The sequence below is a fragment of the Pleurodeles waltl genome, chromosome 6 (assembly GCF_031143425.1).
Source record: "Pleurodeles waltl isolate 20211129_DDA chromosome 6, aPleWal1.hap1.20221129, whole genome shotgun sequence".
Taxonomy (NCBI): domain Eukaryota; kingdom Metazoa; phylum Chordata; class Amphibia; order Caudata; family Salamandridae; genus Pleurodeles; species Pleurodeles waltl.
Window position 1 is genome coordinate 1,401,038,609 of NC_090445.1, and position 21,686 is coordinate 1,401,060,294.

The 21,686-nt window shown below is 44.1% G+C and overlaps 1 protein-coding gene across 2 annotated transcripts in view; it reads left to right on the forward strand.

Moving 5' to 3' along the window:
• Positions 1-21,686, forward strand: part of VPS13D (vacuolar protein sorting 13 homolog D) — a 2,230,750-nt gene that overhangs the window by 68,652 nt on the left and 2,140,412 nt on the right. For both annotated transcript variants that reach the window (XM_069240741.1, XM_069240742.1), the window contains exons 4-5: positions 4,335-4,525; positions 8,771-8,851. In XM_069240741.1, the coding sequence (XP_069096842.1) occupies positions 4,335-4,525; positions 8,771-8,851 (272 nt within the window). The remainder of the gene's footprint in view (positions 1-4,334; positions 4,526-8,770; positions 8,852-21,686) is intronic.

Genomic DNA, 21,686 nt, shown 5'->3' on the forward strand with positions numbered 1-21,686 from the left:
ATGAGACGATCCCCGCTGGTCAGAAAAAAGTCTGGTCTCTTGCAGGCCCCAGGTTTGTTGCTCATGTCCATAGCGGCTCCGGTGTCCCGTTTTTCTTCTACGCTTTCCACTGCTGTTTTTGCAAGATAAGCTGGTAAATTCCTCACCAGTGCTACCCTCCCCGATCGTGCACTTCCATGAAACCCCCTGCCTCCATCCTCTGCTGCCTGAATGGGCATACTACCAGGAGCCCTGCCTAACCTAGCAGACCGAAGTAAGCCAGCTTGTACTCTTTGGGGACCGGCATGAACATAGAGGAAGTGCATCGAGTGAAACCTATGGTCCATGTTAGGATGAATTCATCAGATCGGTTTGGTTGTCACCATCAACTTTGAAGTACGTGCAATAGCTCAACAAAATACATCAGTTAGATTTTTTACAATGTGTTTTCTATAAAATATATTCAACACCAGAAATACAATATTTATTGTTTTCAATTTCCTCAGATAAAAATAGGTTTTGTAGCGAAATATTCAAATTACCTTTTAGAAACCCCTCTTAGAGCTCTCTTTTTATATGTACAGCTTCCTTGACAGACTACCAAGATGGTGGCCATTGTAATGCAGTAGTTTCCCTACATTACCTACGTGATTTCATGAATATGTCTTTATTGTTTCCTGGACATTTTCTCTTTCCTGCTACATTTGTAGCTGTTCAAGATGGCGCCACTGTAGACAAGCTCGATATCTGGGGTTCCTAGTTTACTGCGGTCTAGGTGTTTATGCTATTATTGCCGACTTAAGTATTCTGCATCATGGAACGGTTACGATTGGAGAACAGATGGCCGTTTCTGACAACGGCCAAAGTAAATTAAAGGAGCGTGCCCTAAAGGCACAAAAATTCTTAAAGGGCAGTATTTGCATGGGCCCATCAGCCTTTGGGGGAGTTGCCTCTTTGCACATGACTAATAAAAGTGAAGGCAGTAGAGGCACGTTTCCACCTCTTATGAGAGAGAGCTCCTGCACTCACCCGGCAGGAGCAACACACCCGTTGCATTAGCTCTGACCGGAGCACAACAGCTGGTCTGTTCCGGCTTGTGAGTAGGTGGAAGGGAGAAAGCTGAAATAAAATTCAAGCAGCTATGGCCTGAAACACCCACAGTGTACCAGTTGCAGGCAATAAAATAATAAAGTAGTCAGTGAAACAAGAAATAAAAAGCCAAAGCGTAATCATACAGTAGTTGGTCCCTACTCCCAAAGAGAAGAGGAGGGACAAAGAGGCATGGCTGACCACTAGCAAACTAGGATTTTTAAATTATACTGAAAGGAACAAATTAACTGGCTTTAAGCCCACAGAAGAAGTATACATAAGAGTACAAGAGGTCGTACGCTTACCCTCAACCTAAAAATGCAGCCTGACAGGCTTTCATCAAGAGTAAAGAAAAATTAGACTAGTCCTGTTAAGAAAAACTCATTCCCACAGTGCATCGTACTGACAGTTGCCTCACAGAGAGGGCTTAAGTGAGCAGGATCTTTGAACATCTTTTACAATATTCATACTTTCTGTCAGAATTGTTTTTTTACATTTTTACTCACTGAAGTTTTACATTTAGTGTTGAGTAAACTGATGTTTTCCTGAACCTGCCTACTATTTTTAGTGAGAATGCCATCCCCCTTCATCAAACGCCCTTCGTGTGCAAGGAAAAAGGCATTTACAAATTTACAAATGGCCACAAAGTCTGTGTGAACTGTCAGCTGGTGTCTCACTCTGTCAAGGAGCGTGACGTTTGCAAGAACGTGTCTAAGAGGACACTGAAAGAAAGGGAAGGCTTATATAGAAAGGAAGAAAGGAAAACAAAGGAGGCTAGAAAGGTCAGCCAGCCAACCAGCATGTGTAAATGTGCCACCATTTGGGAGACTCCCACAGAGGGAGGTCTACATAGAAGAGATCAAGTGGCAGACAAAAGCACCAATACCCCTCTCGATGTCATTGAACAGCATCACAGAGACTTTTGACACTCTGCCCCTTCTTTTTCACTGTGAAAAGGGTGGCTCAGTAGCGGCTCAACTCTGGTAGCACATCAAATTGTCGATGTCAAAATATTCAAGACTGAAGGGGAGATCTTCTTTGCCACCAATGGAGGTGTCTCTTGTCAGAATGATGTCTAACACCCCAAAATGCCCAAAGTCAATGTGGACGCAGCCACCATTAACGTTAAAGAAGTCTAAATCACCATTGACACATTCATCGTCCATGTCAAACAAACCTAGAACATCATCAGCATAATTTTCCGTCAATGTCGAAGAGGTCACAGATCACTTTATCTTCATCCTCGGCATGATTTTGGTCACCTTCTTTCCAATTTGGACATTGTTTGCCCTGCACAGTCATGCCACTCTTCCAGTAAGAGGCGAAGGGAAGAAACCAAGAGTTTCTCCTTTACTTCGCCCTAGAATGGTTGCAAATCCAGATCAGACTCCAAAGCCTGGATTGCCCTAGGAGGCCTACAATTCTGTTTGAAGATCCAGTCCAAACACCTCCAGTGGCTCCATCTCTTTCTCGAATAAGAATGACTTCTAAAGAGATCTCAATAGCAACCAAGGTCATTAGGAAGTCTAAACAGTTATTTGGGAACTCTGGTAACATTATGCAAGATCTGGCTATTTCTAAAAAACCTATTGCCAGTATAGTAGTGTACATCTATTTATGATACCAGCTCTCTCATAAACCTCTCCATGGTAGGCCTAAATCCCATTCCACAAGTGGAAAAGCTGCAATCCGGTATATGTCCCTATTTCAGACATTTGTTAGATGGCAACATGGAAATCAGTACATATGTTAATTAGATACTAATGTGTAAGGGAGACACATATTTTAAGCAGAAGCTAAAGATGGACATGAAACACTGCAATCTTTTTAAATAAAGTATTTGTCTATACAACAGAATTTCAAAGTGTTTCCTTGTGCTGCCCAACAGCAGCATGATATACTATTAGCTTACTACTTTATTCAAGCAAAAGAAAAGGTTACACCCTTCTAGTCTTGGTTATGAATCATAGGACTCTTTATTGAAGTCATGAACGACCCACCCTCCCCCGGTTGATATTGGGCAGTAGATAATATTTATATAATCTTTGTTGTGAAAAGAACTGGCTCTGAGGATGCAACTGCCAGTGTACTAATTGTGGGAAGAGGTGCCACCCAAGTTCTTAAAGCAACATATATCTTTTTTTCTTTACTCTTATTAATGTAAGCACATTAGACTGCATTTTTACCTTAATGTATCCAATGTTTAAAGGGATTTTACAAAACAGATCCTGCAACCTAGCCCCATTAAAACAGCCTATGGCTGCATCATGGACTTTTAGGAGAAAAGTTACATTTCTGATAGACATCTATTATCTATGAATTTACATGAAGTCCTGGATAAAGGCATGTTACATTGCTTTGTACATGGTAGAATAACTATGCACAAAGGTGTTTTGGGGTTCTGTGGAAGTAGATGGGAATTAGTCAATCTTTTATGACTTCAGTGAAGATTCCTTCGATGCAGAACCATGACTACAAGTAAGTAACGTTTTCTTGCAACCCAATCTTTTCTACTTAAGTGTCTTCATGTTGATGAAATCATTATAGAGAAGCCATTGGAGAGGCTCACCCTCCTGTAAAAATAAAAAAATAATGTGAAGAATAAGAATTTTCCCTAAAAGGTCTGCTTCCCCAAAGTGGGCCTAATCTCAGCAAGGTTTCTGCTTGCAAAACAAGGGTCAGAAAAATGATTTAGAAAAACAAATGCGAGCCCCAGGCAATGCACTATGGATACTATGTGAATAAGCTGCCTTGCATGTCAACAGCATACTCTTTTTAGGTAGCACTTTCCTTCTCTCATTGTACACAATTATCAGTTTTGAATAGAACATTCCACATCCTGATTACAGAATCAGGGGTTTTGGAAGTTCATAATGGTTAATTGTAGTTAAAACACTGGAAATGTTTAACTTGTGTTGGATTTTCCACCATTGTAAATTTGGGCCAGAAAATGTGCATTTTGGAGTAGGGGCCCAGCAAAACGTAGTCAACACCTACAAATTCATACATTATTTATTGTGGAACATTTAGAAATGTTATGAAGGGGGTTCTCTCCATCTTGTAAAACAACTGCATGAGTAACGTTTTCCCATGTGAAGCACTGCTGTTCTCAGTGAATTTTATCAAAGTCTGGTATTTAAAACAAATTATGGCATAATACTATAGGAGTAGATTTCTTATTTTTCAGCCTGTGTGTGTATTATGCCCATTGTTGTTTGTTCTGTAAGAAAGCCCTGTAACTACTAATTGAGATTTCCTCTTTATAGGATTTATTGGGAAGATAACATTGCAGATTCCATTTTATCGGCCACATGTTGATCCCTGGGTGATTTCAATATCAAAACTGCATGTAATTGGAGCACCGGATGGGCTACAAGAGTATGATGAGGAAAGAGAAAAGTTGTTGGCTAAAGACTTCAAGAAAACTCTTATTAAAACATTTGAGGAAAAATGGAAGGTAAGCAATGAAAAACATTTATAAGTACTGGTGCATGTTGATTACTATGTCTACATTAATTATAATAGCAATTTAATTCATGGAAGGATTTGATGGCATAACCGTAAAATCTTGTGTGGTCATGTAAAGTAATATGTGTATGGTGGACAACAAATGTAATTGTAATATTTTGTCCCTCTAAAAGGAGCCGTCCAGTGTAGAGAAAAAAAAAAAACTCCCATAACCCAGTCCTGCATTGCTAACAGTCACCACCAATAGGCATTCTAGAAAGTTATTTCATTTGATGAAGTCTGCTAGGGACTTTGTGATGTATTGCAACATCATTCATCAGATTACCCCTTGAACGGTGTTCCTGTTTCATCAGATTTCAGCCATGAAATATATGTATGCCTCAAAGTACCAGTACAGACATTCTGGCTTTACACGCACATATATGGTGGTTTATCAGGTATGACACTTTAATTCTGAGACTTAAGAAGTGGGCGAAGTAAAGAATCAAAAGCCTTTGATTACACAAACTATATTTTAAGAAAGGACATTTTGATATTGTGGTGGTGTTATTTATTTAATAGTTTTTTACAGCACATCTGAACGGCGAGTGTGCTGGGCCACTTAAAGTACTGTATGAATTACATCAGAAAATGCAGGATAAGTAATGGTAAACACTAGCAGCATATGAGTATGATAGCAAGATTGGAGAACACAAAAGTGACTAGGAAAGACATTTGATCACAGGGTGTTCATATTATGCGAGGTGGGGTGACTTACAGACCAGAATTAGTTCAGTTACAGGTGGAATAGATGCTAGGTGGCAAAATAAAAATAAATGGCCTTGCATTTGCTTTTAGGAATTGCAGTGTTGCCCTACTTTTCAGAGGTATTTTTCTGGATGCCTTAACATTGATGACATATCTTGCTGATTTAGTTGATCTTAGTTGAGTCCTGCAAACATTAGCTCTCAGTGGTCTAAAAAGACCTTAAGACATAGGGCCTAAGTTACAAAGGAAAGTATTACTGCGCTCATAGAAGTGTTCATCACGTGCAGTTTTTTACGATTTTCCAGTTTTCACAAAACTGAGCAGTATACATCCCGAAAGCTCTGTCAGTCGTGAGCGAGTTATGTGATTTTATATTTTCTTGTTCACCAATGGTTAATTATACATATTGTATAATCGCAAGGGCAGCCTGAAGGACAAATGCACGTTTTCTTTTTCTTACTTCATGAGGAAGTTTATTTTTACAAACAAAGAAATCCCTTCCCCTCTACCCCCTACCAAATTTGTGGGGATCCATTCCTCTTCCAACATGAAAAGGGAAGTTTGTCCATCCCTTTCCTTGGTCAGTAAGAGTTGAGTAACTAATAAATCATTTGTTTGTGGGCATGCATGAACTTACAAGAGAGACATTGACTTCTGACTATCCACTCCCCACCATTTATATAGGGTTTACTTCTGATTTATTTTCTGCTACTGTGGTAGTGAATTGTGCAGTAGTAAACCCATTCATCTTCGGCTGGTATAAATTTTTGTATAGGTGTCAGATGTAAATGGAGCTATTTGCATTAGTTTATAGCTTTAAATAGCTCTGTAAAACATGCCTTATTTCCCTTTCAAAAATAAGATAGTTAGAGCAGTGAATAGAATAGTTTCCAGACGCGTTTTTTTCGGACGGACAGGCGGACCGAGCTTTTCCAACAAGGAACTCGTTTGGAGGCTTATCAGGGTTTCCTCGCCTTCCTCTTCGGTTACTGGAAGAACATACACTGAACTTGCCAGACCCAGCACATACCTTCGACCTACCTGCATACCAAGTACGGTCGCACTTTCCTTGGCCGGACTGGCCCAGCCTTGATAAAGTCACTTGTGTGACGAAACACGTGTTGGCTGTTTCTCTGCAAAGACGAAAACTCACCTATGACAAACGTTGTCTAAGAATTAAAGACTTTGATCAACACCAACTTGGAATCAGCGCTTTCTTCTCCGCTTCTGGACCTACACTACCAGGGATACCTTTTCCCATTAACTTTGCTGGACTTTACTCCTCTGAGTGCCTTGGTCATTTTGCAGTAGTTTCCAAATGCTGACTCTCTGCTTAAATTCCCTGGAAAGGACATCAAAATTGCTGTCCAACTTGAAGAAGTTCCCTGGACTGTCATAAATGAAAGGAAAGCTTCAGTTTTAAAAATGGGAAAGCTTCTACACTGGTGGCTGCCTCCATGTGATGACCTACGGACAAAGTTGCAGGGGACTGCAGTACAGTCTGGTGCTGCGTGCTCAGTAACACATGGCAGTCTAGATGCCAGAAGCACAGCTGCTCTTGTTTACGAGTAGCGCGGGGGTTGACTTGAATCTAAGGAAACAAGCAGAACTGCAAACTGCCTCATCGTGATTAGTGTAAGGAAGAATTTCTGGTTCGCTGATCTAAACTGAACTACAATTGCAGAGGGGCACTAGAACTGTCAGCCTACTGGGGTGGAGACATGGTGGCCCTGTAGATCACTACCCTCACAATATTTTATTGGTTTGCCAAACAGGGGACTGAACCATTAGCCTTACGCAACACACAGAGGGCCTCATTACGAGTGTAGCAGTCTGAGGACCATCACACTCGAGTTCCTGGTCAGCCGCATTCCAGGCAGTATGACCACCCAATTACAACCCTGGCGGGCAGACCCGCCAGCGGACTGCCGTTGCAGATGGCATGACGGCAGTTAGAGTTGTACTCAGCGCTGCCTGGCTGTTTACAACTCCCCTCACCACCAGCCTTTCCATGGCGGTCTGACCGCCCTAGAAAGGCTGGCAGTGAGGGTGTGCTGGAGTCCACAGGGGCCCTTGAACAGCTCAGCCCTTGAACAGCTCATGCCCATGGCATGGGCAGTGCAGGGGCCTCCCTGTACAGCACTGTCGGAATGCGCACTGTCTGCTTTGCAGATGGTGCACATTCCAAGGGTGCTGGTCGGCCCCCTCTTAGCTGCAAGATAGCACTGTGCTTCTTTAAGAGGGCTGAGTGCTATCTTCTAGCAGTGTTTTGCTGGTCTGACCGACAGGCACGCTCTGTTGCAATGTTCCTGCCTGTCAGACCGGTGGGAACATTGTTATTGTGGGGGGGTGAGGCGCACCGTCGTGGCAGTGGTGTCTTCACATCCAGTTTGGTGGTCCCGCAGTAGGCCCGTCAAACTCTTAATGAGGCCCAGAGTCTTTAGAATGGAATAGTGTATTGGGAGTGCATTTGTTGTATCAGCCTAGCGTGAATGAGGCTGGTTTTGGGTCCCTGGGGAGAGGAGACATACTTGTCCTGCAAGCCAAAAGAAAGAGACCTCAAAACGAAAAGTGAACATGGGGAAGGAGACTTTCAAAAACATTAAAAGTACAATAGCCAAGTCAGCTAATGTTTTTTTTTTTTTTTCTTTCATCTAAGCATCTGATAGTTACATTTAAGTTTTTTTTTTTTTTTTCTTTTCTTTTGTGACATCTTTACAATAAGAAATACAAAAAATAACCATTGCTTGGGCCAGACCTTTTGGCTTTACTGATGCTTCTTAATATGCTGATGTGATCTATAGTATGGATATTTGTTATTATTATAAATATATATAGTTATGTGTGGATGAATTCAGTGTCTGCTGGGAGGAAGTGTTGTAATATGATCCTTCTGACATAATTTAATGTGCCATATGCTTTACTTTGTTATTTGATGTTTTTTTACAGTACCATGCTCTTGTGCCTTTGTTCTTCTTTTGTTGTGTTAGTGTTGTTAAAGTTGTTTTATGTGCTTCGGGCCTGTTTTCAATATAACATCCGGTGTGAAGAGTTTTTTTTTTTTTTTTTTTTCTTTCTATCAGAGTCCACAATTGGACTTTGTGTACTCGTTTGGTATTGTAAGCTCATTTAGGCATCCTTTTGGTTTTCCTGTGTGTTTTTGAAGTAATATCAGTTTTTCAAATCTTTCTGTGTGTCTGTCCCCGCAGAAATCATAGTGCACTTATCTAGCCATGGATTGACTGTGGACAATACTGGCTTCATTTATTTGTGTGGTGGGCACAGTGGGTACAATTTCCTGCTTCAATATTGTGTACTTATTTGACTTCTATGTTGATTGTGGTAGAAGAAGAAGGTTTGAAGAGAGTGGGGACAATTAGTCTTGGCCAGCATTCTTGCAATCAAATATTTTGATTTCTTGTAATTCAGAAATTCCGTATAAAGTTGACTTTTTTAATCTAACATTTCTAACTATGTTTTTTCGTAGAGTGAACAGAATCTAAAGGGGGAATCTTATTGGTACTCTGTGACTGCATCACTTGTCACTAGAATTGTGGATAACATTGAAGTAAGTTTAAAGATCGATGTTTACAATGCACTTTATAATGTTTTTTCACACTAATATTTTCATTTTAGTAAAGCTGGGTTGCACCATAAACAAAGATTACTTAAAATGCTTGTAATTTTTCTGACATATAAATCACTTCTTTAATTCTTTGATTTGCCATTTACATTAAATTTATCACACCATCCGATTGAAATTATGAAATGGGCATTTTATATGTCAGTCTCGTTAAGCTGTACATCAGTGCATTCAGTTCAAGTGCACGGTTATCCAGAGATTAGAAATGTAGTGTTAGATGGCATGTGTGGCGGTAGATATACATGCAATGCATAAGCTCGCCATCTAGTGTTGGTTTAGGAGTGGTACAACTTGTTTTTATTAACCCCTTCGCTGCCAGGCCTTTTCCCCCTCCTGTGCCGAGCTTTTTTTTGGCTATTTGGAGCAGTTCGCGCTTAGGCCCTCATAACTTTTTGTTCACATAAGCTACCCACGCCAAATTTGCGTCCTTTTTTTCCAACATCCTAGGGATTCTAGAGGTACCCAGACTTTGTGGGTTCCCCAGAAGGAGGCCAAGAAATTAGCCAAAAAACAGGGAAAATTTCGTTTTTTTTCAAAAAAATGGGAAAAATGGGCTGCAGAAGAAGGCTTGTGGTATTTCCCCCGAAAAAGGCATCAACAAAGGGTTTGCGGTGCTAAAATCACCAGCTTCCCAGCTTTCAGGAACAGGCAGACTTGAATCAGAAAACCCAATTTTTCAACACAATTTTGGCATTTTACTGGGACATACCCCATTTTTACGATTTTTTGTGCTTTCAGCCTCCTTCCAGTCAGTGACAGAAATGGGCATGAAACCAACGCTGGATCCCAGAAACCGCAACATTTCAGAAAAGTAGACAAAATTCTGAATTCAGCAAGGGGTAATTTGTGTAGATCCTACAAGGGTTTCCTACAGAAAATAACAACTGAAAAAGAAAAATATTGAAATTGAGGTGAAAAAAACATCACTTTTTCTCTACGTTTTACTCTGTAACTTTTACCTGCAATGTCAGATTTTTGAAAGCAATATACCGTTACGTCTGCTGGACTCTTCTGGTTGCGGGGATATATAGGGCTTGTAGGTTCATCAAGAACTCTAGGTACCCAGAGCCAATAAATGACCTGCACCCTGCAGTGGGTTTTCATTCTATGCCGGGTATACAGCAATTCATTTGCTGAAATATAAAGAGTAAAAAATAGCTATCAAGAAAACCTTTGTATTTCCAAAATGGGCACAAGATAAGGTGTTGAGATGCAGTGGTTATTGGCACATCTCTGAATTCCGGGGTGCCCATACTAGCATGTGAATTACAGGGCATTTCTCAAATAGACGTCTTTTTTACACACTGTCTTACATTTGGAAGGGAAAAATGTAGAGAAAGACAAGGGGCAATAACACTTGTTTTGCTATTCTATGTTCCCCCAAGTCTCCCGATAAAAATGATACCTCACTTGTGTGGGTAGGCCTAGCGCCCGCGACAGGATATGCCCCAAAACACAACGTGGACACATCACAGAAAACAGAGCTGTTTTTAGCAAAGTGACTACCTGTAGATTTTGGCCTCTAGCTCAGCCGCCACCTAGGGAAACCTACCCAAACCTGTGCATTTCTGAAAACTAGAGACCTAGGGGAATCCAAGATGGGGTGACTTGTGTGGCTCGGACCAGGTTCTGTTACCCAGAATCCTTTGCAAACCTCAAAATGTGGCTAAAAAAACACATGTTCCTCACATTTCGGTGACAGAAAGTTCTGGAATCTGAGAGGAGCCACACATTTCCTTCCACCCAGCGTTCCCCCACGTCTCCCGATAAAAATGATACCTCACTTGTGTGGGTAGGCCTAGCGCCCGCGACAGGAAACGCCCCAAAGCGCAACGTGGACACAGCCAAATTTTTTCATAGAAAACAGTGCTTACCTGTGGATTTTGGCCTCTAGCTCAGCCGGCACCTGGGGAAACCTAGCAAACCAGCGCATTTTTGAAAACTAGAGACCTAGGGGAATCCAAGATGGGGTGATTTGCGGGGCTCTGACCAGGTTCTGTTACCCAGAATCCTTTGCAAACATCAAAAATTGGCCTAAAAACACTTTTTCCTCTCATTTCGGTGACAGAAAGTTCTGGAATCTGAGAGGAGCCACAAATTTCCTTCCACCCAGCGTTCCCCTAAGTCTCTCCATAAAAATGTTACCTCACTTGTGTGGGTAGGCCTAGCGCCCACGAAAGGAAATGGCCCAAAACACAACGTGGACACAACATATTTTTTCACAGAAAACAGAGGTGTTTTTTGCAAAGTGCCTACCTGTGGATTTTGACCTCTAGCTCAGCCGGCCCCCCGGGGGGGGGGGGGGGGGGAAATGCCCTAAAATAAATTTGACCCCCACCCCCCCAAACCCCCCCTGAACCCAGGAGCGACCCTTGCCTACGGGTTCGCTCCCCCTGCGTGACATTGGCGCCAAACAACAAATCCCCGGTGCCTAGTGGTTTCTGCCCCCTTGGGGGCAGATTGCCCTAAAATTGACCAATCTGCCCCCAAGGGGGGCAGAAATGGTCTAAACACAGTTTGCCCCCCAGGGGAGCGACACTTGTCTGATGGGTCGCTCCCCATCTCTAAAAAAACAAACAAAAAAACACAAAAAACAAATTTGCCCTGGCGCCTACAGGTTTCTGCCCCCCTGGGGGCAGATCGGCCTAATAATAGGCCGATCTTCCCCCAGGGGGGGCAGAAATGGCCTAAAATAAATTTGCCCCCGAACCTCCACCCCCCCCCCCCCCCCCCCGGGAGCGACCCTTGCCTACGGGGTCGCTCCCCCTGCGTGACATTGGCGCCAAAAAACAAATCCCCGGTGCCTAGTGGTTTCTGCCCCCTTGGGGGCAGATTGACCTAAAATCGACCAATCTGCCCCCAAGGGGGGCAGAAATGCTCTAAATACAGTTTGCCCCCCAGGGGAGCAACCCTTGTCTGATGGGTCGCTCCCCATCTCTAAAAAACCCACACAAAACAAATTTGCCCTGGCGCCTACAGGTTTCTGCCCCCCCTGGGGGCAGATCGGCCTAATAATAGGCCGATCTTCCCCCAGGGGGGCAGAAATGGCCTAAAATAAATTTGCATCCCCAACCCCCACCCCCCCACCAGGAGCGACCCTTGCCTACGGGGTCGCTCCCCCTGCGTGACATTGGCGCCAAAAAACAAATCCCCGGTGCCTAGTGGTTTCTGCCCCCTTGGGGGCAGATTGACCTAAAATCAACCCATCTGCCCCCAAGGGGGGCAGAAATGCTCTAAATACAGTTTGTCCCCCAGGGGAGCGACCCTTGTCTGATGGGTCGCTCCCCATCTCTAAAAAACAAACAAAAAAAAAAAAAAAAAAAATTGCCCTGGCGCCTAGAGGTTTCTGCCACCCCTGGGGGCAGATCAGTCTGATAATAGGTCGATCTGCCCCTAGGGGGGGCAGAAATGGCCTAAAATAAATTTGCCCCCCCACCCCCCCCCCCCCCCCCCCTCGGAGCGACCCTTGCCTACGGGGTCGCTCCCCCTGCGTGACATTGGCGCCAAAAAACAAATCCTCGGCGGCTAGTGGTTTCTGCCCCTTTGGGGGCAGATTGACTTAAAATCGACCACTTCTGCCCCCAAGGGGGGCAGAAATGCTCTAAATACAGTTTGCCCCCCCAGAGGAGCGACCCTTGTCTGATGGGTCGCTCCCCCTCTCTATAAAAACAAACAAACAAAAAAAAAAACACAAAAAAAAAATTTGCCCTGGCAACAAGAGGTTTCTGCCCTGGCCGATCTGCCCCCAGGGGGGCCAGAAATGGCCTAAAATAAATTTGCCCCCCCACCCCCCCACCAGGAGCGACCCTTGCCTACGGGGTCGCTCCCCCTGCGTGACATTGGCGCCAAAAAACAAATCCCCGGCGGCTAGTGGTTTCTGCCCCCTTGGGGGCAGATTGACCTAAAATCGACCACTTCTGCCCCCAAGGGGGGCAGAAATGCTCTAAATACAGTTTGCCCCCCCAGAGGAGCGACCCTTGTCTGATGGGTCGCTCCCCCTCTCTATAAAAACAAACAAACAAAAAAAAAAAACACAAAACAAAAATTTGCCCTGGCAACAAGAGGTTTCTGCCCTGGCCGATCTGCCCCCAGGGGGGCCAGAAATGGCCTAAAATAAATTTGCCCCCCCCACCCCCCCACCAGGAGCGACTCTTGCCTACGGGGTCGCTCCCCCTGCGTGACATTGGCGCCAAAAAACAAATCCCCGGTGCCTAGTGGTTTCTGCCCCCTTGGTGGCAGATTGACCTAAAATCGACCACTTCTGCCCCCAAGGGGGGCAGAAATGCTCTAAATACAGTTTGCCCCCCAGGGGAGCGACCCTTGTCTGATGGGTTGCTCCCCATCTCTAAAAAAACAAACAAACAAACAAAAAAAAACACAAAAAAAGAAATTGCCCTGGCGCCTAGAGGTTTCTGCCCCCCCCTGGGGGTAGATCGGCCTAATACCAATAGGCCGATCTGCCCCCAGGGGGGCAGAAATGGCCTAAAATAAATTTGCCCCCCGAACCCCCACCTAAGGAGCGACCCTTGCCTACGGGGTCGCTCCCCCTGCGTGACATTGGCGACAAAAAACAAATCCCTGGTGCCTAGTGGTTTCTGCCCCCTTGGGGCAGATTGACCTAAAATCGACCAATCTGCCCCCAAGGGGGGAAGAAATGGTCGAAATACAATTTGCCCCCCAGGGGAGCGACCCTTGCCTGATGGGTCGCATCCCAATTTTTTTTGCCCTGGCGCCTAGAGGTTTCTGCCCCCCCTGGGGGTAGATTGGCCTAATACCAATAGGCCGATCTGCCCCCAGGGGGGGCAGAGATGGCCTAAAATAATTTTTAGAAATGCTTTAAATACAGTTTGCCCCCCAGGGGAGCGACCCTTGTCTGATGGGTCGCTCCCCATCTCTAAAAAAACAAACAAACAAAAAAAAATAACACAAAAAAAAAATTGCCCTGGCAACAAGAGGTTTCTGCCCCGGCCGATCTGCCCCCAGGGGGGGCAGAAATGGCCTAAAATAATTTTGCCCCCCCCCCCCCCTTGCGTGACGGCGCCAAAAAAAGATCCCTGGTGCCTAGTGGTTTCTGCCCCCCTTGGGGGCAGATTGACCTAAAATCGGCCGATCTGCCCCCAAAGCAGGCAGAAATGGCCTAAATACATTTTGCCCCTCCAGGGGAGCGACCCTTGTCCAAGGGGTCGCTCCCCATCTGTAAAACAAAAAAAATCCCTGGTGCCTAGCGGTTTCTGCCCCCCTTGGCAGATCAGCTGAATCAAAATAGGCTGATCTACCCCCCAGGGGGGCAGAAATGGCCTAAAATAATCCCCCCCCCCCCCCCCCCCCAGGGAGCGACCCTTGCCTAAGGGGTCGCTCCCCTTGCGTGAAATTCACGCAAAAAAAAAAACTCCCTGGTGTCTAATGAAATGGCCTAAATATAATTTGCCCCCTAGGGGAGCGACCCTTGCCTAAGGGGTCGCTCCCCACCTAAAAAAAAAAAGAAAACATCCCAAAAAAAAAAAAAAAAGGTCCCTGGTGCCTAGAGGTTTCTGCCCCCAAGGCCTTCCTAAAAAAATGCCCCCCCTGGGAGCGACCCTTGCCCAAGGGGTAGCTCCCTTTTGCCAATTTCATTGAAAAAAATAAAATCCCTGGTGTCTAGTGGGGTTTCAAAAGCCGGATTGCATCCGCTTTTGAAACCTGTGAGAGACTTCAAAGGGAAGGAAATACATTTCCTTCCCTTTGAAGCCTCTCGGGGCCTCCCCCATGGCATTGAAAGAGAAATGCAAAAGCGATGGGGGAGACCCTGTGACTAATCAGCGCGCGCTCGCGCGCTGACGTCACAGGGGGGGGTTGGGGGGGGTCGGGGGTGGGAGGGGAAGGGCTTCCCCTTCCATCCCTGACTTGGGGGGGTGGGGGGAACCCCACAGAGGGAGCGCTAGCGCTCCCTCTGGGCTCTGTGCACAGGACGTAATGGTTACGTCCTGGGCACAGCAGCACTGTGCCTCAGGACGTAACCATTACGTCCTGGGCACAGAAGGGGTTAAAAGAAGCTTACAGAGCCACTGGGCATTGAGGCCTTTTTTTTAGATTGTTTCTCTCTGCTGTCGGTTTCGGACGGGTGTTCTTCTCGCTCCAAGTTCTCAGCTCGATACAATCTCAAATTGTTTTCTGTCTGTCTTTCTATCACCGTCGGTATTGTTCGATTGCGTTTTCTCCCCTCTCTCTGTCTTCGGTTCCAACTTAGTGCCGGAATTGACTCTTTGCTCTTCAGGCCATACGCGGCCCTCTCTGGCCCTCTTCAGGTCTCTCCTCCGTGTGGCATCCAACTATGCAAATCTGATGGAACAGACTCCATTTTGATTTTGCACTCAATGTCACTCCATATGTCCACACACGACCACCACCAGGTGTGTAATTTGTCGCTCTCCCCCGACCATTACGAGCAGACCTGCGACGCGTGTCAATCTTTTCGGTCGAAGAAAACATTCGGAGACCGCAGAGCTTGTCAGTTGGAAATGGCGTCTCTGACTCCAGACAACACACCTGATATCTTCGGCGATGAGCATGCACAGCAGGAGCCACAACAAAAAGAGCTGCTCTGTCGAAGACTCGGACTCAAATGATTAATCTGACATCGAAAGTCAACGTTGCAGTCGGCGCAGACCGTGAGTAAAAAGACCCCTTTGACCCCGGTAAAGACTACAGCTAAAGAGGTCACTGGTCTGCCACTGTCTTCTGGCTATGGTCGGAGCTGAGAAATTCCTTTGGATGTCCCGCCCTTTGGCTCGGCACCGAAAAAAGCCAAAGACAAATCTTCTGCTTTGACCTCAGGTGCCCATACCTCTACCCGACCGATTACACATGGTGCTTTGGTACTGACCATTTCATCACTGACCAAAACTCTGCCATCCTCTGTTTCAGTGCCGAAAATATCACGCAAAGTAAAATCTTAAGATTCGAAAATTTAAATAAAGACCTCATTTGATTCCGGACAGTCTTCGACCACCCCGTTACCAGTGGAACCAATTTTGAAAGTTATGGACGCTTGACAGCAGAGACTTCAGATTCAAGATGGAACAGGACTTATTATAACATCAACCCTGTACCTTTGAAGAGGAAATTGACTTTACAAGTGACCTTTCACTTCTCTCTCCCTCCAAAAAAGTCTACCAAGGACAAGGCTCCATCTCTCACACAACCTTCTCCTCATTCCTCTCCACCTCCTTCTCCAAAGTCTTCTCTTCCACCAACATCTCCCCCTCCTCTGGGGTTCACACCATCTAATTCACCCCTGGGTGGTTCTCATGTCTTAGGAGACACATTAGATGACCCAGGGGATACATATGATCCGGATCCTATTACACCTTATGATCTGGATCTCTACCCAGCTAGACCCTCTCCACCTGAGAATTACACCTCAGATCAGCAGGTCAGATAGAGCAGCTGCATTTCATAAGGTGCACATGTATGCTGATCCCATAGAAGAAGACTTTCTATTTGATACTCTAGGCACAACACACAAGGAAAGTCAGTTTCTTCCAATGCCCCAGGCATGCTCAGGCACGCAGATGAAATCTTTAAAGAACCAGTGAGAGCACGAGTTATCGCTCCCAAAGTAGACCAAAAATACAAAGCTGCACCCAGTGATCCTTTGTTTATCAAGGCTCAGATTCCTCCTGACTCCATTGTTGCCTCAGCTGCTCGCAAAAGAGCGAACAATCAATCAACAGGAGACACGCCCCTCCTGAGAAGGAAAGTAAATAGCTAGATGTGGCAGGTAAAAGAGTGGCAGCTTAAGCAGGCAATCACTGGCGTATTGCTAACGCACAGGCGTTACTATCCCGCTATTACAGGGCACACTGGAGTGCCATGGAAGAGCTTCTATAATATTTTCCTGAGGAACATTGTAAGAGAGGTGCAGAAATTATAGCTGAGGGGCATATTATTACTAATAATTCTATTAGATGTGCGCTGGATGCTGCTGATACAGCAGCATGGTTTATTAATACCAGCTTCATTATAAGACGTCATGCCTTGCTCAGGCGTTAAACCAGAAGTAAGCAGGCAGTGTTAAACATGCCCTTTGATATAAAGCATTTATTTGTCCCACAAGTTGACACCTGACTAGAAAAGCTCAACAAGGATAATCAAACTGCCAAAGCCAGCACACACAGGTAATTTTCGTTGCCCACGGTTCTCAAGAGGCTTTCGGTCATCCTTCACTGACCAGTCTTCTATACAAACAAAACCCACCTCTCAAACATACTCCAGGGGTTATAATAGAGGGAACAATAACAAGGGCAGAGGAAAACCATCTACATCATGAGGCTCCTCCTTCACCACCAGTGACTGCCTAACCCTCCCGCCATGACACACCACTCCTGTAGGGGGAAGGCTGCAACCTTTTTACCCACATTGGACTCAAACTACCACAGATCAGTGGGCACTTTTAGTTATCCAAAATGGTTACTGTTTGGAACTCACTCCTACTCCGCCAAACATATCCCTCATACTCACAAACTTTCCCAAGAACATCTGTCTCTTATCAAAAAAAGTACACTCTCTTCTTATCAGGGGGGCTATAGAACCAGTTCCATTACAACATCGGGGTACAGGAGTTTACTTCCTCTATTTCCTAATACCCCAAAAAGATGGGTCTCTCAGACCATTTAGATCTCAGACCCTTAAACCATTACATCCTGTCGGAACACTTCCATATGGTCAGCCTTCAAGATGTCATTCCCCCTCTCCATCAGGCCGATTTTATGGGACGCTTATTTTCACATTCCCATTCACCCAGCACACCGCAAATACCTAAGATCTGTAGTTGCAGGAAAACATTACCAATTCAAGGTCTTACCTTTCGGGTTCACAACCGCTCCCAGGTATTCACAAAATGTCTTGTGGTAGTGGCTTCACACCTTAGAAGACAACACATTCATGTCTTCCCTTACTTTGGCAATTGGCTTATCAAAGCCAGCACCTTCCAACAATGTCAACATCACACTCAACTCACAATTCATCTCCTACACACTCTAGGATTCACCATCAGTTACCTCAAAGCACCTCTTCAACCTCTCCAGATACAGCCCTATCTAGGAGCAATTCCAAATACACAATTAGCACAAGCTTTTCCCAGCTCAGCCAGTGTTCAAGCCTTTCAAACAATAATTGCTCCATTAACAGAGAACCATTCATACACAGTAAGGACGGTTATGCGCCTACTAGGGATGATGGCATCCTGGGTGCCATCGAGCTTCATGTGAGGCTTCATATGCGTCACCTTCAACAATGCCACTCACGTCTGTGGTTTCAACCACAGGGTCAACTGGAAGATAGAATGTTGTTGGACCGCCAAAATCATCGCTCTCTGCATTGGTGGAACACCACAAACCTTATGAAAGGGCGGTCCTTTTTAGACCCTGTGCCTCAGATTGCTCTCACTATAGAAGACTCCTCACATACCAGTTTGGGAGCTCATCTCCACAACCTCACAGTACAGGGCCTAACACCACTCAACAGTCCATACCCATCAATTATCTGAAGCTGCAAACAGTATTTCTAGCAATGAAAGCGTTTCTTCCATACTTGCAACACAAGGTGGTGTTGGTACATACAGACAACATGACTGCCATGTACTATCTACAAAAATAGGGGGGGGGGGGGGTACACAATCGCCTCAATTATCCCATCTTGCATAAACAATATGGAAATGGGCAATTCATCACCACATTCACATAGTGGCACTATATCTCCCAGGGACAGACAATCAGTTTGCAGTTCTGCTCAGCAGGATGCAGCGACAAGTCCATGAATGGGAACTCCACCCACAAGTCCTTTTACCAGTACTTTCTAAGGTGGGGAATACCTCAAATAGACCTATTTGCCACACCTCAAAATGTGAAATGCCCACACTTCGCCTCCAGGTATCCTCACCCTCAGTCCAAAGGCCATGCTGTATGGATGAGTTGGTCAGGAATATTTGCTTATGCTTTTCCCCCTCTCCCACTCATTTTTTTTCTAGTTCAGAAGCTCAGACAATCTTCCCTCACTTTGATCCTGGTAGCTCCTGCATGGGCACATCAACCATTGTTCACAACACATCAGGATCTCGCAATAATGCCTCATCAGAAGCTCCCCAACAGACCAGACCTTCTTACACAAAATCAAGGACAAATAAGACATCCAGACCTGAAATCGTTCAACCTAGCAATGTGGCTCCAGAGGTAATAGAATTTGGGTATTTACATCTACCTCAACAATGTATGAATATTCTTAAGGACGCACGCAAACCCACAACTAGACAATTTTACACGGCAAACTGGAAACGTTTTGTTTTGCTATTGCCAATCAAATAACTTTGACCCTTTCAAGGCAGTGGTGAAAGAGATAGTCTGTTAATTACTGTATTTAAAAAAAGCTAACCATGCGTAAACATCCATTTGTCTTCATTTAGCAGATATGGCTGCATATATTCAAAACAGACAGCATAATTCTTTGTTTTAACCCCTTCGCTGCCAGGGCTTTTCCCCTCGGGTGCCAAGCCTTTTTTTGGCTGTTTGGGGCCGTTCACGCTTATCCCCTCATAACTTTTTGTCCACATAAGCTACCCACAACAAATTTGCGTCCTTTTTTCCCGACATCCTAGGGATTCTAGAGGTAACCAGACTTTGTGGGTTCCCCTGAAGGAGACCAAGAAATTACCCAAAATACAGCGAAAATTTCGTTGTTTTTTTTCTAAAAAAAAATGGGGAAAAAAGGGCTGCAGAACAAGGCTTGTGGTTTTTCCCCTGAAAATGGCATCAAAAAAGGGTTTGCGGTGCTAAAATCACAATCTTCCCAGCTTGCAGGAACAGGCAGACTTGAATCAGAAAACCCAATATTTCAACACAATTTTGGCATTTTACTGGGACATACCCCATTTTTACTATTTATTTATGCTTTCAGCCTCCTTCCAGTTAGTGACAGAAATGGGTGTGAAACTAATGTTGGATCCCAGAAAGCTAAACGTTTCTGAAAAGTAGACACAATTCTGAATTCAGCAAGGGGTACTTTGTGTAGATTCTACAAGGGTTTCCGACAGGAAATAACAGCTGAAATAAAAAAAATTGAAATTGAGGAGAAAAAAACTGCCATTTTTCTCCACGTTTTACTCTAACTTTTTCCTGCAATGTCAGATTTTTTTTATAGCAATATACCGTTACGTCTGCTGAACTCTTCTGGTTGCGGGGATATATGGGGCTTGTAGGTTCATCAAGAACTCTAGGTACCCAGAACTAATATATGAGCTGAACATTGCAATGGGTTTTCATTCTATACCGGGTATACAGCAATTCATTTGATGAAATATACAGAGTGAGAATTAGGTATCAAGAAAACCTTTGTCTTTCCAAAATGGGCACAAGATAAGGTGTAGAGAAGCAGTGGTTATTTGCACATCTCTGAATTCCGTGGTGCCCATACTAGCATGTGAATTACAGGGCATTTCTTAAATAGACGTCTTTTTTACACACTGTGCACGAATACTCTGCAGTCTTTCTTTAAGTTACTGCGAGTCTTTACGCGTACACAGAGATCAGTGGGCGCACCGGGGTTTGACATTCAAGGATCTCGTCCGACTTTGCTGGATTCCTTAATTTTGAGCATCAGGATATAAAGGGAATAATATATACAGCCTGAGAATTGCTTTCTATCTGTCATATGGTGCGGGTTGCTCTAGGCGATTTTGGGTAATGAACAAGTAAGTCTACCACATCGTGACTTGGTACAGATGTATATCTCAAAAGATTGTATCAGTTAGCTTATGGTCCAATTATTTAAGGTGTTTGTCCAATCTTCTTTTCTCTCCAGGAGCCTTTCATTGCATTACAATAGATATTCAGTATGTCTCATAAATGATGTCTGAAGCAGACAGTAAGTGTTTTTGATTAACACTTTGGTTTGTGGCAGGTTAATAGCTTTACTTCAGTAGATCAGAACACCATTTCTTCTGTGAATCAATTTAACTTGGATAGGGTGAAACAATAAGGTGACACTTTTTCTTAGGGTCCTCTTTTGCGTGGGATTTATTTCTTATTTTTATTTCTTATTTTTTCTTTGCATGTGTTGCATTTTGACAAAAGGAGAGTTGATATGCTGCAACACTACAAAAAGCTGTTTTTAACAGAAATTTTATTTTAGTATGCCGTTATGATTCTTTGGTATAACTAGTTTTTCATTTTTCAATAGGTTCTTCATTCTCAGATAGTCCTGAAGAGGCCCAAAATAGAAAGGGCGAAACGTGTCTCTCATAATTTTTTTTTTATTTTTTTTTTTTAAATCTCTTTATTAAATTTTGCAGTTAACAGCTCTCACATTGATTTAATAAACAGTGTATTTTTATACAATTGTGAGTTTCTTTTTTTTTTTTCCATTATTTTGCTTCTGATCATTTTATACATCTTGTTCTACATATTTTGCAGTTAGAAACTTTATTGCATTTGGTTCAAAGAGCATTGTAAAAGTAATAAGAAAAACTGGAAAGAGGAAAACAAAAAGTAAAGAAGTCAAAATAGGGCTATGAAGACAAGGTTATATATATAATGGGTTGGGGGAGGTGAGAAAGATGCTAGTGATGAAGATGCGATGGTGGGGGAGTTGACGGTTTCTTTGTGAATGTTTGTTAGGTTGGTGAGGTCTGTGTGGGTTTTGGGGGATTCTGTATTACAGTCTTGCGTGTTTCTTTTAGAGGAGTGTTTAGAGTACTTGTATATGGTTAAGGTTGAAGTGTCTTGTTGCT